The following is a 16,152-nucleotide window of genomic DNA, read 5'->3' as shown; positions in this document are numbered from 1 at the left end:
TTGACACAGGGTCTCCCTGTAGCCCCAACTAGCCTGGAACTCACTATGTAGACCAGGTAGGCCTTAAATTCACAGAGACCCACCTGCCTCTGCCTCCCAAGTGCTAGGACTACAGGCCTGCACCACCACACCCTGCAGGAAGTCAATCTTATTGGTAAAAACCATTTAAAACTTTATGGAAATCTAGGTAATTCACAGTTTCTGAATAGCACAATTTGCAAGTACTGATTTTAAGGGCATAGGTAACTGTTGGCAAGGAAGTTCAGGGTATTTGAATCTCGTTCTAATTCTTCACAGTTTAGAAAGCCCCATGAGGTATGGGGAAGCTATAATTGATTCATTTGTCTGGGAGATTTATGTATGTGTAGGCAGACTATGAAAGAATAGGTAATAAACTCATGTTTAAATTCTTAGATAGAAAACAGTACTAATTAATTTATCACGAAAACACTCAGCAACTATGGACCTGTGTCATAGAAAAATAATGTCCTTTGACATTTGAACTTTCTGGAAGCACTGTCAAAATGAGGTGAGAGCAATCATAGCTATGGCATAATGATATTATATTCTTAAAATATCAATATTTTTACTAAAAAGGATCCCTGTAACATGACCTAATTACTAAATCACATGTTTATTCATCTGACATCATGTATGTGCTTCTATGAAGCCACATCTGTATGGAAGTAAAATACAATCCTTAGGAGATTTAAAATTTGTCAGTTTATAATTGCCTACTTAGGAATTTGTATCTTTTGAAAAAAAATTACAGACAAAGCTTGCTTACTTAATAACTCCTAGTAATTGGGGCAAACCTTAAATATAAAAATATAAAAATGGAGTAGACACCAGGGGAAAACCTGATAATCTCATAATAATCCCATTTTCCACCTGGTAGCTTTCCCGATCGTGCAGGGAGACTGGCTTTTTAAAAACTGCATATCCAGATGGAAGGATCATTGCACTGTATATAACATTAGTGTACTATAAAGATTAGAGCAATATATGTGTCCTTGATGAATGGCAAAGATTAAAGTGATTAGTACCCATAATGGCAGAAACCTTGAGCATGCAGTGTTAACGTGAGTGGTGAGCTTTCTTTTACCTGAAGCCACATGGGTGAGACTCAACAGTGTGATGCTTGTAGCTGTTACAGAGACAGTGTGCTGAGCATTTTACTGCACCACCTTGCTTCTAGTAGTGAGCCTCTGAGATGCACTCAGTATCTCCCCTGTTTTTCAGACAGAGGAAATGAAACAGAGAGACTAAGTAAATCATCCCAGGTTCCCCAGCAGTATTTGGTATCTGTATCCAGGTTTTTACTTCATAATCAATATTGCCTGCCCCCTCCCATATAGATAGGTAAAAGAGAAGTTCCTAGGTTGAGGTAACATTGAGAAAGCTGTGTTTTTAGAGAGGGATTTGTTGGGGCGGGTGGCTTTGCCACATCTCAAAGCTGTGGTGGTTAAGAACTATTGTATATCAGTTATTTCTGTTTTTAATTTGCTTGGTTCGTGGAGCATGGTTTGATCAGTGTCTTAAATTCAGATCTGAAGATTGAATTATAATAGGATTTTAAAATAAGATATTTCATTAATTTTTTTTAATGTGTATGAGTGTATGTATGTGCACTTGTGTCGTGCAATGTCCATGAAGGTCAGAAGAGGGCATCTGATCCTCTGGAACTGGAGTTAGGATGGTTGTTAGCTGCCATGTGGATTCTGGGAACTGAACTCACGTCCTCTGTAAGAGCAGCCAGTGATCTTAACCACTGAGCCATCTCTCCAGTCCCTAATAATAGGATTTTAAAAAAAATATTCATTTTCAATTTGATGTGTAGGTATGTGTGCCTGAGTATGTGTGTGCAGGCACCTGTAGAGGCCAGAAGAGGGCATCAGACACCCCAGAACTGGAGTTACAAGCAGTTGTCAGCTACCTAATGTGGGTGCTGGGTTCTCAGCAAGAGCAGCAAGTGCTCTTAACAGCTATGCTGTCTCTCTAGCCCCTATATTAGGATTTTAATGCACTGACAACTTAATTATCATAAGTAGGAGAGTTCTGTTTCTATACAGACATCCCTGGAATGTCTCACACACACCGTTCGGAAAGAGCTTCCGTCCAGTTTTGCGAAGTTAAATATGCTCACTTTTCTGTAGCATATCACTTTCCCTTCTATGTTTTGTTTTCTTTTAAAATAAAAAAAGCTTAGTTTCTAACCCTATACTCAGTGTCTCTGAAGGTATTTCTGTTGTCTTTTTTATCCCCCTACCCCCTGTTGCTCAAGGACCCCCCGTAAGCCACTTAGCCTTAGTTAGGCGATGACTTGACCAATGGCATGCCTCAGCCTTGAAGGAGAAGGTAAGGCCTCCTGATGCTTCCACATTTCCAGTGCTAGGATGACAGGCGTGCACCACTACATGTTTTTTATGTGGTGCCAGAGACTGAACCCAGTTTTTTGTGCATGCTGGACAAGCACTTTACCAACCAAGCCCACATTCCCAACCCTGGCAAGGCATTTCTAAAAGTTGGTTTCAGGCTTTCATCCTGTGTCCCTCAGATGTCTCCGGCCTCTGCACGGCCCTCTGAAAGGAAAGACACGGTTTGATTTATACATGTAGAGCCACACTAGAGGCAAGTTCTGGTTTCACACTTATAATTGTATGGGGGAAAGATGAGTTTTTAGGTTGGAGGAGGAAAATCAAGGTTCTTTGTGGAATATATCCTACAAAGAGCCCATTGTGTCTGTTGGTTTGATTGAAAACCCCTAGGCGGGGTATTTCTCTTCCTGCGGTTCTGGAAGATTCATCCTTGGCTAGCATTTAGTCACCAACACCAACATGAAGATGTTCTAAGTGGTCCTTGCTGCCTGGTAGGCAGTCTAGTCATTATTTCCACCTCAGTGTTTCATTCATTTTTGCTGCAGCTTAAGGAGTATGAGGCCCAGAACCGGCAGTCAGCTGCCTTGGACCCTGCAGACTGGCCTGATGGCTCCTACCCGACACTGGATGGCTCGTCCACCTGTAACGTAAGTCCATGTCCCTGAGTATCTTGACCATCCATGGCCAGCCTGGATTGGTCAGCCTTTATGTTTCTTTCCACAGGTCTCTGTGCTTAAGGTGTCTTTCCATAGGCTTCTTTACCAGACAGAGGCTCAGCTAAGTCAGAGTCCTGCTGCTCAGGCTGGGCTTCTTTTTAATTGTGGTTAAACATGCGTAACAAACAACATTACCACATTAACCGTCTTTTAGTGTTCAATTCGACTTCAGTAAGTGTAGTCACATTGTGGACCATGATCCACTTCTAGAAATTTCTTATCTTCCCACACAGAAATATCCAAAAAACAGTCCCTGTTCCCACATCTAGGGCCTAGCAACCACCATTGTACTTTGTGTCTCAGAAGTGGATTTGCTCTCAACATTTCTTCTTCTTCTCTTTTTTAAGTCTGAGGCCAGCATTGGTGTTTTCAAGGGTATATCAGAATTTTATGTTTGTCCACAGATATATAATATTCCACTGTAGAGTTATACCACACTTACCCATTCGCCTATTGATGCTTGTGTCTCTATCCATATGTGTATACACATACACACACACACACACACACACACACACACACGCGTAGATGAAATGTCTAAACTTCATATTCTGTGGTTAACTTTTTGATAACTTCTGTATGTTTTCTATACTAACTGCGCTGTGTTACATTCCTACTTGTAATGCAGAGCTTCCCAGTAGAAATTTTCTACTTTCTCACCCACATTTTATATCTTTTCTTATTTTTTTATGCTGGCTGTGAAATGTGATTCCTGTGTGTTTCTGATCTGCATTTCCTTAGTAATTAATGATGTTGCGCATCTTTTCGTGTGTTTATTGGCCATTTGTATGTCTTTGAAAAATGTTTGTTTGAGCCCTTTGCCCCCTTGATTTGTGTGGTGTTTCTTTCTTTGCTATCATCATTGGGACATGGAAGTTCTTTATATATTCCAGGTGTTAATGCCTTATCAGTTATATGGTTTCTAGGTATTTTCTCCCATTTATGGGTTGCTTTTTTACTATGTTGATGAGAGTTTTGATACACAAGTTCTTAATTTCGAGACTCAACTTATCTTTTCCTTTGGTTGCCTGTGTTTTTGGTGTCATATCTGTGGACTCATTGCCAAAGCCAACATAGTGGTGGTGATGATGATGATGTCGACCATGACAGTGTCACCTGTTTTTTTGTTTTACAGATTTTAGCTTTTAAGTTAACTCTTTGAGCCATACTAAGTTAAGAACATTTCTGCTTGTGGGCCTTCAGGTTTACCAGAACCATTTGTTGAAAGTCTGTCTTCTCCCCATTACACAGTGTTGACATCCTTTTTTGGAAATTCGATGACCGTATTTGTGTGACTGTCACCTGTGTGTTTGTTCTTTTACTTGTTTTCATTGTACCTTACTGTTCTGATGACACTACCACCATAGCAGGTTTTGAAATTGGGAAGTATGACTCCTCCAATCTTACCTTTTATAAAGGAAAAGATTTGTTTTTATTTTTTAAGTATGTGGGGGGGCGGGGGGCAGGCAGTGCCCACAGAGGCTAGAAGAGGGTGTTTGATCTTCCAGAGCTGGAATTACAGGTGGTTGTGAGCTGCCATGTGGTTGCTGGGTGGTGAACTCAAGTCCTCTACAAGAGCAGTATGCACTTTTAACCACTGAGCCATCTCTCCAGCCCCTTTATTTTCTAAAAGTTGTTTCTAACCATTTAGGATCCTTTGAGATTTCATATGAATTTTAGGGTAAGCTTTTCTATTTCTACAAAAGTTACCATTGGGATTTTGATCAAAATGGCACAAAATCTAGGGGTTCCCTTGTGTAGTACTGTCACCTGAGTGGTACCCAGTCTTCTAATCCACAAGCATGAAGGCTCTTCCGTTTACTTAGTTCTTTTTAGTTTCTTTCAGGAATGTTTGCAGCTTTCAGTATAAACATTGACTTCTTGATTAAGTTTATTATTTGTTATTATTTTAACTCTTTAATGCTATTGTAAGAAGAATCATTTTCCTCATTTCCTCTGTAGACTATTCGTTGATAGTATATAAAAGTGCAACTGTATTGAATTGTGTTGGTTCTGTAATGACAGCAGAATTGATTATCTAATAGTGTGTGCATGCTTGTGCACGTGTGTAATCTTAGGCTTTTCTATGCTAAAATTATGTCATCTGCAGAAAGATCATTTGACTTCTTCCTTTTTAATGTAGATGCCTTTTATTATTCAGACTGTGTTAATATGACCAAAATAGTGCTTTTGTAAGTAGGATTTTCATGGGGGTCATAGGAATTCTAAGTCTAGAATTTAAAATACACACTGCATGGTGCCGCCCTCAAATAATGTGGAACAAGAGTGGAGGGAGTTACTTGTTTCGTGTATTGTTGTTTTGCTTTGTCTGTTAAGTTATTTCTCCCCAAAAACTTGGAAGTGGCTCTGCCCCTGTCCCTTCAGCCTCCTGTCTATGCCCTGTACAGCCAGTCCTCTTTCTAAAGCAAAGGAATTTTGCTAAATTTGGGGATTTGTTTCAATTATGTGTTTTTTAAAAGCCTTTCTCATTTTCTATAAGATAAATTCCACACTTTTTGGCATATGCAAGACCCTATGGGATCTGACTGTAATAATTTTCTCTGATCTCATCCTTCACTCCCACACTCAATAACCTTCAACCCAGCCACACTGGACCCTGCATGCATTCATTAGTGAACAAACCCTGGGCTTTGGTGCTTCTGAGTTTTAATCCACACAGTTTCCTCTACCTTAAAAGTGTCTTCTGTTTGCTCTCTCCCCTCCTGGATACCTATGCATCCTTCAGAGTGAAGCCCAACTCTTAACTTCCTCTATAAAACTTCTCTTAGCCTTCCTAGAGCGTAATTATTTCTTCCTATTCTGAGCTTTTGTTAAGCCGGATTTATACATCAATCTTAAACAGTTATCCCAGAGTATCAGAAACAATTGCACCTTCTTTCAGCCTCCTTGGAAATAGCAGGCTGTTTGAGCAAAGCAGGCATGCTGTGTTCTTTGCCTCTGCAGTGAGTGCATAGTACAGTGTCCCGCCCACCTTGGAGTGTTTAATAGGCAAAGCTCTATTAGCATTCATCCTTGCTAGCTACTGTAAACTACAGAGTGAGTCTTTTCATCTAAGCAACAAGTGGTAGCTTATCAGAAGTAAATAAAACCATCCTATGTTCTTTTCCCTGATTCCTGAAACAACACCAGACTTCCATAGCAGCTAAAGAACTATGACTTTGAAAGCCCTGCTTGGCTTACTGTTTTGTGACCGAACATTACCATTTAAAATAATAAATATGTCATAGACTAGGCAGCCCTCTCTACTGAGACTATGAGGTCATCTAAAGAACCATGCCCATGGTTTTGAATGTGACTCTCTGGGTCTCTTATCCCAAATCCTAAAGAGTAGCATAAATATCAATCACGAACCCAAAGAATTATGAAAAATCAACACAGTAATTCAAGATGGATGTGACTCAGACCCAGATCAAGAGAAAAGACAAAGACCTGGTTGTCCGCAACGGGTGCGTTACCATCAGGCTTTCTGTATTCTGACCTGATTAATAGCATCTGAGTCAAAGGGAAGGTTGAAAGACTTTGTTCATTTAAAAAAAATACGACTGTAGTAAAACTTCACACACTTAGACTGCAAGCCACTTGTCTTGTGTCATTTAGGAAAAGGTGTTAATAGATGCTAAGTTCTGTGAGCATTTTGTATAACCTACTAAGAAAGCATTATTACATATTGATTTGTTTGATTCCTTTAAGAGGGTCCATCAGAGCCATCACCTACCTATAAACTTTCAAAATGAAATGAATGTCTAAGGATTGAGTATTATTTCCTCTTGAATTTTTCTGTGTTTGTTCATTTGGGAAATATTTATGGACTTGCTTTGGAGCAAGCATAGGGCTAGATGTTCAGGCTTACAAAGGTTAAAGAGAGGGCCTGCCTTGGCTGAGCCTTATACACTTTTAGTTACAGAGGTTAAGAGTACACCCATATTTGTACACAGATTCCAGGTACCACATAATAATTCCATTAGTGACTTACAACACTGTCTCTTTACAAATGACATAAACATAAATTCAGTCTGACAGTCCAGACATCTTCCAGAAACACTACAGACTCTTCCAGAAGCTCTACAGAATGGATTCTCCTTGTAGTGAGAGGTACAGATGATGGTGATCTATGCTAATGATGCGAGCTCCTGAAGAAGTTATTTACGGTGTATTTTTCTAGCTTTCTGCAGACACCCCCACCCACTTAGTCATGCTGTGTTGTGCAGAACTGCAACCAACCAATGTTGTCACTGAGGTTTGCTTGACCTTGATTACAGTCCTAACTTGAGTGACTTTTGCCCCTCTTACCTTGGCTTAAGCCTTTCCTGTGTTTTGATGGGGACTTAGCTCAAAACTCCATCCAAAATATTCTCTTGTTATTCTGAATTTGCCTCTGTTGCAGGGCTGTTAATTTCAGATCCGTCTGTTGTAATCACTCCTCAGACACCATGACTTAGGCAGTGTTCAGTTTTCTATCGATTCCTTTCTATACTGCGATGTAAATAGCTCCCTGACCATAGTTGGGAATGCCCAGACCTTGAAAGTCCCTGGGATCATAAGGCCTTTGTCACCAGACCTCAATGCCTATATTGATGCCTGGCATGCCTTGCGAAGTCATTTGCACTGATTTCATAGGCTCCCGTGCCCCCATAGCTGACATGAGATAATTGTGCATTGCCTCATAATAAATCCATATGCACATTCCTACTTTCTAAGAGTGTAAAGTACTAAAGATAGATACCAGGGGAAGTGAAAAATAGCTTTCTCTTTGCCAAAGGAGCATCTGTTCTGTGCTGTTTTTCATTAATAATGAACTTCTGTTGTGCATGTTGGAGTATTTAAAAGAGGATTCAGTTAAGAATTTAACTTTATTACTTGTTGAATAGCTAAATGTTTACTTTAGTGTTTTTCTTTTATTTTAACAAAAATGTTTTCCCATTTGCCTGTTGCCAGGGGGAGGTTGTAAGAGTTGTTATTTGGGTTTTCAACTCTGTGCCTTAAGGTTCAGCTTACCTTCTTATTAAGAACACATTTAAGGAGCTGGAGAGATGGCTCTACAGTTCAGAGTGCATGCTGCTGTTCCGGAGGACATGAGTTCAGTTTGCAGCACCCTCATGGGGCAGCTCACAACTGTTAACAGCAACTCCAAGGGACCTAATGCCCTCTTTTGGCCTCTGTGGGCACTGGCATACAAGTGGCAAAGACACACAAATATACACATAAATAAAAATAAATCTTAAAAACTATTAGTTAAATTAACATTTAATTAATAAATTATATTCTCTGTCTTGCTGAGTTTTTAAGTCTTAGTAAGTAATTGATTTTCTATTCTTACAAAGTAGATGGAAACGAGTTGGTAAATTATATTTGCTGCTTGAATAATGAAAATGCTTGTGCTGAAATATTTTTCTAAAAAAATATCAAACTACAAGTATTTTAATGTTATTTAAATTATTTAAAATAGATTATAATGTGCAAAGGAAGTTAAAGCCACACAGTGACAAAGCACAACGGCTCTCAGAGTCTGTTGCAAACATGTATTAGAGTCTGTTGATTGCTTCACGTCCCATAAAATGTTCCAGAAGGCTTTGAAATTGTCTTTCTGGAACTGGAGCTCTTAGCTAGCGTGAAACAACTTAGTGAAATGTGTTTGTGAAACGAATTATTTTGTAAAACAAGTCATCCTTTCAGAAGTGATCACTTGTGCATTTGGGGAGATTTAAAGTGGGGATATATCTAGGTAAAGAATGTTACAGAAGGGGACAGGAGAAATTATGGCTCCATCCATAATTCCAATTCCAGGAATCCAGCGCCCTCTTCTGGCCTCCTCGGGTATTTCATGCATTGGGTGTACTTACAGGCAGGCAAAACACTTTAAAAATATAAAAGTTTCTAAAGAAATGTATACTGTAATGCCTCACATCCAGGAGTTCATCTCTTCCTAGCATTTCATTGCAATTATAAATATGACTGCTAACTTGGTTTAAGGTACAACAGAGCCATGTAGTTGGACTGCGTCCAAAACTTTGGGCAAGAGCGAGACAAAATGCCATGTGGCCACTTCTTTTTTTACAAAGCACTATTTTAAGTGTTGATGGAGGGCTTTCAAGGTCTGTACTAAAATATTCCCTGGTTGTGATGTGTTGGGGGTGGCATTTGTTAAAGCACTTGGACTTTCTAAAATTGTAAGCCGCAATATCTTCATTGGCCAGGTTTGACTCAGGTGGTTTAGTTTCTTTTTTTATGTAGTACCCTCCGCATGACCCACACCAACAGCCCATGATACAGGTTTTTCAAAGGCACTTCACTTGTCTCAAGAACATGCATTGTCTTCAAGCCAGAGATTTCAAGTGATGTTTTGAAAGGCGGAGTGCTCCTTTGAGAGCCTAGAGCCTGGAGTTCTGGTTTGAATCTTTTCTCCACCCCTCCATTCTTCTCTTCTTTTCATGGGCTTTTTTCTTTCCTTTTGAGATGGGGGCGGATCTATGTTGCCCAGGCTTATCCTGAGCTCCAGCAATCTTCCTGCCTCGGCTCTCAAGTGTCTTTGATAACAGGTATGTGCCTCCATACCGCGCTTCTACTTCAGCTATTTTTGATGCATTTATTTTGAATATGCTTCTTTTACTATACAGAGATTTTTTAAAAGAATATTTTATTTATTATTTTTATTTTGTGTGTGTGTGTGTGTGTGTGTGTGTGTGTGTGTGTATTGCCTGCATGTATGTGAGTGCACCCGTGTCGTACAATGCCTGCGGAGGACAGAAGAGACTGTCAGATTTCCTGGAACTGGAGTTACAGACAATTGTTAGCTGCCATGTGGGTGCTGGGATTCGAACTCAGGTCTTCTGCAAGAACAGTCAGTGTTCTTATCCGCTGAGCGGTCTCTCCAGCCCCTATATAGAGCTTTTAGGTGCTATCTGTAAGGTAGAATTTGTCAGAGATTTGATTTTTTGGGGGGAATTTGATTTTTATAGTCAAAGAAAATCGTGAGCCAGTGTCGTTGGGTTCATCATTTGGGGAACTATGACTCAAAAGAAAACATTTTATGGTAGTCTATGAATTTAAAAAAATTCAACTATAAATATTCCATAGTTGAAAAATTATGCTATTCATATTTTCATCAGTTTTGATGGCAGTGAATATTTATTGCATGCATAAATTATGCATAGAAATCGACGCATACTGCAGTATTAGAACTGGCAGTTGAGGACCCACATTCTCCAAGAAAATGGCTGGCCTTGTTTCCACTGTCTTCTCTTGTATCATTATGTTTTATGATAAGGACATTTAAGAGAGGCTAGATTCCAAGTGTAAAAATCGCTCAGATTTCTCAGTAAGTGTTTTGCTTTCCATGGTGTGTCCGCTTTTCCTTTGTGTTTCTTTCCCATGGGAAGTTTTGTATACCTTGACTCTAACAGGGCTCCAATTGGCAAGACAGATTTTGCCTTATGACCAGAAAACAACTTTAATCTGTATTAACTGGACCTGAACAGGGAATGTTTGTACATATGTTTCAGTTCTTTATTTCACACACAAAAGGTAAGTTTACCAATTCATTTGTAATGTGACGAGGAAGGAGAAACAGGATAGCAGTAGTTACCCGAGGGCATTTGTGTCCCGATTTGGGACAGGTAGCACCTGTTTTTTTGCAGACCTGGGAATCTAACCCTGAGCCTTGCACATACTGGACAAGTATCCTACATTGAGCCCTGTATTAGTCACTTTTCTGTTGCTGTGATAGAAACCCTGACCCAAGCAATTTATAGAAGGAAGAATTAATTTGAGCTTACGGTTCCAGGGGAATTATAGCCCATCTTGGCGGGGAGGCATGGTGGCTGGAGGTGGCTGCATCAGGAACAGCAGAAGCTAAGCTCTCACATCATCGCGCAGGCACAGGAAGCAAGAGAGCGACTGGAGATCTGGCAAGGCTTAAGAACTCTCTAAGCCCACCCCCAGTGACATGCTTCCTCCAGGATAGCCACACCTTCTAAAACCTCCCCAACCAGTGCCATCGTCTAGGGACAAAATGTCCAAATACTTGGAGCCTATGGGGGACATTTTCATTCAAACCATCACAAGCCCCATTCCCAGCTCAGAAGTTAATTATCCTATGTGATGTTACATTGTACCCTCTTCTAAATCTTTCTAAATGTGATTATGTTAAAAATAACATCAATTCTGGTCTTTTAATATACACTTGAACTCTATTTTTAAGGATAATTTAGTTAAAGTTTCATTTTATTTTTCTGGATGAGAATATGCTGGAAGAAAAATTACCATCTATTTTAATAAAATAAAGACGTTAAATCTAAAATATTTCACAAAATGAGACCTATTCAAATTCTCATTAAAAGGGTAAAAGAAATGATTCCCTAGGTTTCCAGTTTAGAGTGAAACTATGAAGAAAAAGTCATTCCAATGGAAACATATACATAGGGAAGTCTTATTTATTTATCGATTTATTTTGTATGTGTGTGTGAGAGAGAGCCAGAGAGTGCAGGTGTGTATAGTGCCACAGCTGGCGCATGGAGGTCAGAGGACAATTTTCAGAAGTTGGCTCTTGACTTCCTTTGTTAAGACAGGGTCTCTTTTGTTTCTGCTGCTACATGTGTTCTTCAGCTGGCCCTTGAGCTTCTGGGTGATTCTCCTGTCTCTGCCTCCCATCTTCCTGTAGGAATGCTGAGACTACTGATGCATGCTACCATATCCATCTTTTTTTTTTTTTTATTGTGTATGAATGTATTGCCTGAGTGTATGTAAGTGTACCTGTGTTGTACAGTGACCACAGAGGTCAGAAGAGGCCATCAGATCCTCTGGGGCTACAGTTAAAGACAGTTGTTAGCTGCCACGTGGGTGCTGGGAACTGAATCCATGTCCTCTGAAAGAGCAGCCAGTGCTCTTAACCACTGAGCCATCTCTCCAGCCCCCATATCAATCTTTTTATGTGGATTGGGTTCAGGTAGTGGAATTCAGCTCATCAGTCTTGCATGGCAAGTACGTTTACTGGCTGGCCTATCTTCCCAGTCCCATAGTGAGGTCTTTTTAGAAGTAAGAATTTTATTCCAAATTCCAAGAGGATATAAGCTGAGAGCAGTTGCCGAGATGACTTCCTGTTGTTTATTCCCCACTTCCTCTTGTTTATTCAACACTGTTCCCTCCCATTCCCAGCCTTCTCCCTGGGACCAGTGCCAAAGTCTGAGGCGTGTATTTGATGAGTCCCTTAAGATTACTATGAAGAAACAAAGTTAGACAGAAGGAGACATTTGCCTCTACCAGCCTCTGGAAACCAACATTCACCCAGCGTGGGCAGGAGCAGGGCTGGCTCAGATGTGAGTCAGACCTAGGCCCAGATCTCACCCCAGTACCTCTGCCTCTGTGGCAGATCAGCTATCTCCTTATGCTTCAGTTTCCTCATTATATAAGCCAATCCTATCTACTCTGGAAAAGTACTATGATGGTTAATGGCACAGAGCAGTAAATCTCCAATAGCTGTTAGTCTTTGTTATTCTATGGGGAGATCATCTCTCCTTTCCATTGGCTGTCATTTTTGAAGTGCTTGAGTTCCCCTATAAAATGCTTTTTTTAATTTTTGGTCTTTTTGAGACAGGGTCTCCCTGTAGCCCCAGTGTCCTGGAACTTACCATGTTGACCAGGCTGGCCTTGAACTCACAGAGATCTGCCTGCCTCTGCCTCCCAAGTGCTGGGATAAAGGCGTGCCCACTACCATGCCCCGCCTTAAAATGCTATTTTTATACACACTGTTGTATGTGGGCATTAGTAGCATGGTTGGAACAAACTTAACATGCAAGTGTGTTGACTCTGCTCTACTCTTACCGAACACAGAAGCAGCTTGTTTTCTGTAACAGAAGGTTTTGCTCTGTATGTGGGTTTATAAGGGAGTCTGGTGTGATTTTAGTAAGCATGTTTGACCTTAGGTATACCACTTGTGGGGAGTAAGCAGTTAAGTACATGGAAATGATCTGCGGCCATACAGATGGTCAGATTGAGCATATGGTATGGCTTCTCTATAAGCATCATTCTTATCACAGGCCAAGAAACAATTAAAGTTGGGCTTTCTGCAAGCTAACCAGAGTCATCCTTGTTTTCACTGGTTTGTACAGTTACAAGAAGTTGAGGGTGGTGCCTACACACCCTTCTCAACATAGCAAGAGTCATGTGAATAGAGGTAAATTTGGCAAAATATCCAGGTACTATATAATCTGTGGATATCTGTTTTAAAAAAGATTTTAACATAAGATAGCTTTTACATACAGTTTGGTCTGTTGTTTCTTTTATCAGGTTGAATCCTAGAAAACAGAGCTCCAGATAGCTTTTGACCTATAAAAACAGCAGTTTCATTTGTCCAACTTAATACATAACCACCAAATGGGATATATCACATTTTCCCCTTCTATCTGATTGTATCTGAGTACAGATATAATCTAATCTGGGTCAGAGATTGGCATTTTGATTTGCAATAGCATTTCCTTACTTTGCTTGAGCAACCCCAGAGACGTCGGGGGTAAAGAGGATATCCATCATTTGTTCACTGTTTCTGATTCGTCACATCTCTATTCCTCATTAAGTCATATTCCCCAGTGCCAAGTCTCCTTTATTGGGCCACAAGGATCCAGTAATCTGGATCCAAAGCCAGCTCACTGAAGTCATAAGCCACCCATCACTTGTTTGCAGTGTGTTTGAACTCTGTCATCACAGTTGCCCATTATATCAAAACTTTTAGAACCACAGTCAGCAGACAAGGACACTCATTTGGAAAGCAAAAATAAATAAATAAAATTGTGTGGTGCTGGGCATGGAACCCAAGGCTTTGAACTGGAAAGCAGTATTTTATCACAACCAAATTCTAATTCATCAGCTTAATGTCTGTGTCTATGATAATCTTCCTCTGTTCTCTTTGGTGCCCTACTTTCTCCTCTCTGTACCATACCACACCCTTTGATAGTCCAGGGTTGTACTGTTATAATGCTAATAGCATTGCATAATTAGTTCCTAAAACCCTGTAATTCACTGCTTGCCCTGCTGCTCTTTTGACCCACAGTTTAGATGAAATAATGGTGTCTTGAATACTCATCTAATCATCCACTGGACAGACATTTATTGAGGATCTACTATGCACCAGACCTTGTACACAGTGAGCTTTTTGGAGGGAAGAGGAAGCAGACAAATGTGTAGCATGGTTGTAGACTGCCTTGAGATATACCTATTTAGGGTGATAGGCACATACAGAAGTCCATCGCATCCTAAGAATCCTTCCCAGGGAAGGGAACTGACACTGGGCAGTTCCCTAGGAGATGGAAAAGAAGTGAATGTCGGGTGAAGGGAGCAGTATCATCCAAGATCCAGGTGAAGAGCTGGGTAAATATCCAAACTTGGGTAATAGGAGAAAGCTGATGTAAGTAACATGAAGCTTTACTTTTTATTTGTGTTTTGACTTCTAGGGTGTACATTCTGTTCTTTGCTCATTCTTATTTATAAATTGGTTCTGTAATAGGTTGTGTTGGCCTTCTATTTTCTCATGCTTATTACTTTTAAATTCATATCATTTGCACTTGGCATCTTGCCTTGGAGGTCTCATTTAATTGAATTCATGACCTTAGTAAGTGATTTTATACAGTGAAGCAACTGCTAGGAATGTCCTCCTGTTCCTTGTATTTCTCTCCTGGTGGAGATACAGGATCAGAAGATCACATCTTTTCTCTATGCTTCTGTGCTCCTGCTCCCTCTTCCCCTCCCCCTCTCTCTTCTCTATGTGCTGTATTTTGAACTCTTGTTGAGTAACCGTCATGCTTTTTTTTTTTTCCACCTTGATCATGCTTGAGTGGCTCTGGTCACAGTTTCTGTTTATACTGATTGTAAGGAGTGTTATTGCTTGACCTGTTTGCCATGCTGTGTAACAGATTTCCCTCTTGTAAGATAACAGCTGAGAGCTTCATTGTGTGGTCCATTTATGTTTATTGTTGTGGTAGCCTGGTGGATGGCCAGGGAGGTAGTAGAATTTGGCATCCATTGGAGTTTCTGTACTCTGCTTTCTCTCTCCTGAAGCTGTTAAATGTCCTGTGTCACAGTTCATGCCAGTTGGTTTATGGCAGCAAAGATATCCCGGCTTTAATTCATGCCTGCAATTCTAGTGAGTTCTAGAGGTTTGATTTCGGCCAGGGTCAGCCTCATTGTTGATATGCCATCTTTCACTCATTGCTCTCAGATAACTATTTCCACTGCTCCTGGGTCAAAAATAAAGAGGCTGTAATCGCTTCTTTCCATGTGTAAGGTTATAAGACAGAATTCTCTGGCTTTTTGCCAGTCTGATTTTTCTTACCTTGATTGACCATACAGTTTCCACTTGTTAATATATTAGAACATCTACCTTCCCTTGTTTGGTTGTTAGTGGTGGAATATTTTTTGCTATTTTTTAGTAACACTTTTGGAAGAGAGAGCTGTTCTCTCAGTTGTCACGACAGGACACCTTGTGGTTCAGTATTCAGGTCAGGTTGTTTCCTGATGGTTTTGCCAATTCAGCTGACTACACACAACCTTCCTGGCTCTAATGATCTTTTATTCTTTTTTTTTTTTTTTTTTTTTTTTTTTTTTTTTTTTTTTGGAGAATAGGCATTCAACCGATTCTCTTCAGTTTGGAACTTGAAGTAGATTTTCTTATTACGGATTCTGTAAACAAAAAAAAAAAATATGGCAATGATATGGATGATGATTCTAGGAGTGACACTGGGCCCACATGCTTTTAGCTCTGACAGATGCCGGCTGGCCTAGTGGCAAAGGTTGGAAGAAGGGTAGTGATCACACCTTTTTCCTCCATGGCTGCTAGACTCCTTGGGTTTTCTGTATCTCTGAATCGTTGTGTGCCTAGACAAAGTTGTTAGGCAGCCCTGTCCAGAGAAGTCATCATGCCTAAACTATGAGTCAGTCAGTCAAGATGCCATAACAGTAATGTGACTTAGCAACACCACCCAGTCCCAGAGGAGACTTTCTACTTCAGGGATGAACACTGGACTTTCTGCACATGTGCAATTACCCTACTT

General features: G+C 40.2%; 1 protein-coding gene across 2 annotated transcripts in view; it reads left to right on the top strand.

Moving 5' to 3' along the window:
• Sash1 (SAM and SH3 domain containing 1) overlaps positions 1-16,152 on the top strand; it is a 259,709-nt gene that overhangs the window by 195,443 nt on the left and 48,114 nt on the right. For both annotated transcript variants that reach the window (XM_008836690.3, XM_017799052.2), the window contains exon 8: positions 2,924-3,025. In XM_008836690.3, the coding sequence (XP_008834912.1) occupies positions 2,924-3,025 (102 nt within the window). The remainder of the gene's footprint in view (positions 1-2,923; positions 3,026-16,152) is intronic.

The sequence above is a fragment of the Nannospalax galili genome, unplaced genomic scaffold, assembly GCF_000622305.1.
Source record: "Nannospalax galili isolate Female #2095 unplaced genomic scaffold, S.galili_v1.0 scaffold377, whole genome shotgun sequence".
Taxonomy (NCBI): Eukaryota; Metazoa; Chordata; class Mammalia; order Rodentia; family Spalacidae; genus Nannospalax; species Nannospalax galili.
Note: the sequence above shows the minus strand (reverse complement) of the source record. Positions and strands in the feature narration are given on the sequence as shown.